This window comes from Trichinella spiralis, assembly GCF_000181795.1.
Source record: "Trichinella spiralis strain ISS 195 chromosome Unknown Scfld2486, whole genome shotgun sequence".
Taxonomy (NCBI): Eukaryota; Metazoa; Nematoda; class Enoplea; order Trichinellida; family Trichinellidae; genus Trichinella; species Trichinella spiralis.
Window position 1 is genome coordinate 1 of NW_003529425.1, and position 784 is coordinate 784.

At 58.8% G+C, this 784-nt stretch overlaps 1 protein-coding gene across 1 annotated transcript; it reads left to right on the plus strand.

Annotated features, from left to right (window-relative positions):
- Nucleotides 1–231: 231 nt before the first annotated feature.
- Nucleotides 232–550, plus strand: Tsp_15142 (uracil-DNA glycosylase; the record flags this gene model as incomplete). The annotated part of the gene is made up of 1 exon (XM_003368432.1): nt 232–550. A coding segment is annotated over exon 1 (319 nt), but the record flags the coding sequence as incomplete, so codon positions are not given.
- Nucleotides 551–784: the final 234 nt, after the last annotated feature.

Sequence of the window (784 nt, forward strand, 5' to 3'; positions counted from 1 at the left end):
CACTCCAGAGAATTACCCCCAGGCCCGTGGACATTTTGAAGAAGCGTTTCGGTCGACCGAGACAAGTGATACGCGAGCATTTGGCTGCCCTATGGAGGGAGCCAGCGTGCCGCGAGATGTCGGCGCGGGGGCATCCAGTCCCTGGTGGACGAAGTGACTAAACATCTGCGTTGTCTCACTGCTCTGGATAGAGATCCATTCGCCGGCCGTCTCCCCGCAAGCGAGGTCCTGATGCCGATGTTGCTGGACAAATTTCCCCCGGCATTGATAAGGGCCTGGGACACCAACATCGGACCGGATGCAGCCGAAGAAGAGGACAACCTGCAGAAGTTTTTGGAATTCGCTCAGTGGCAGGCGAATCTGCTCGCCAAGTCGAATGGAGAAGAAGCGAAACCACCTGCAGCGAAGTCGGAACAACGGACGCCCCCGTCGAAACCGTCGCGTCCTGAACAGAGATATGGGGATCGCATCAGATCAACTGCGGCGGCGTTAGCAGTGGTCGCCGCCAAGGGCTGCCCGTTCTGTGGTGGGGAGCATAAGGCGGAAGAGTGTGAGAAGTTCCTGAAGGCGGACCTGTCCAGGAGGAAAGACATGGCGCGAACCAAGGAAGTCTGCTTTCGATGTCTGGAGACCGGGCATATGGCGAAAGGATGCCGAGGAAGTCGACCCTGTGGAGTGGACGGATGTCGCCAGGCGCATCATCGGCTCCTTCATCCGCCCTCGACGAGGGAATCGACAGGGTCTTCAGAGTCTGACCGCACCCACCAGGGTCTTTTGGTCGTGC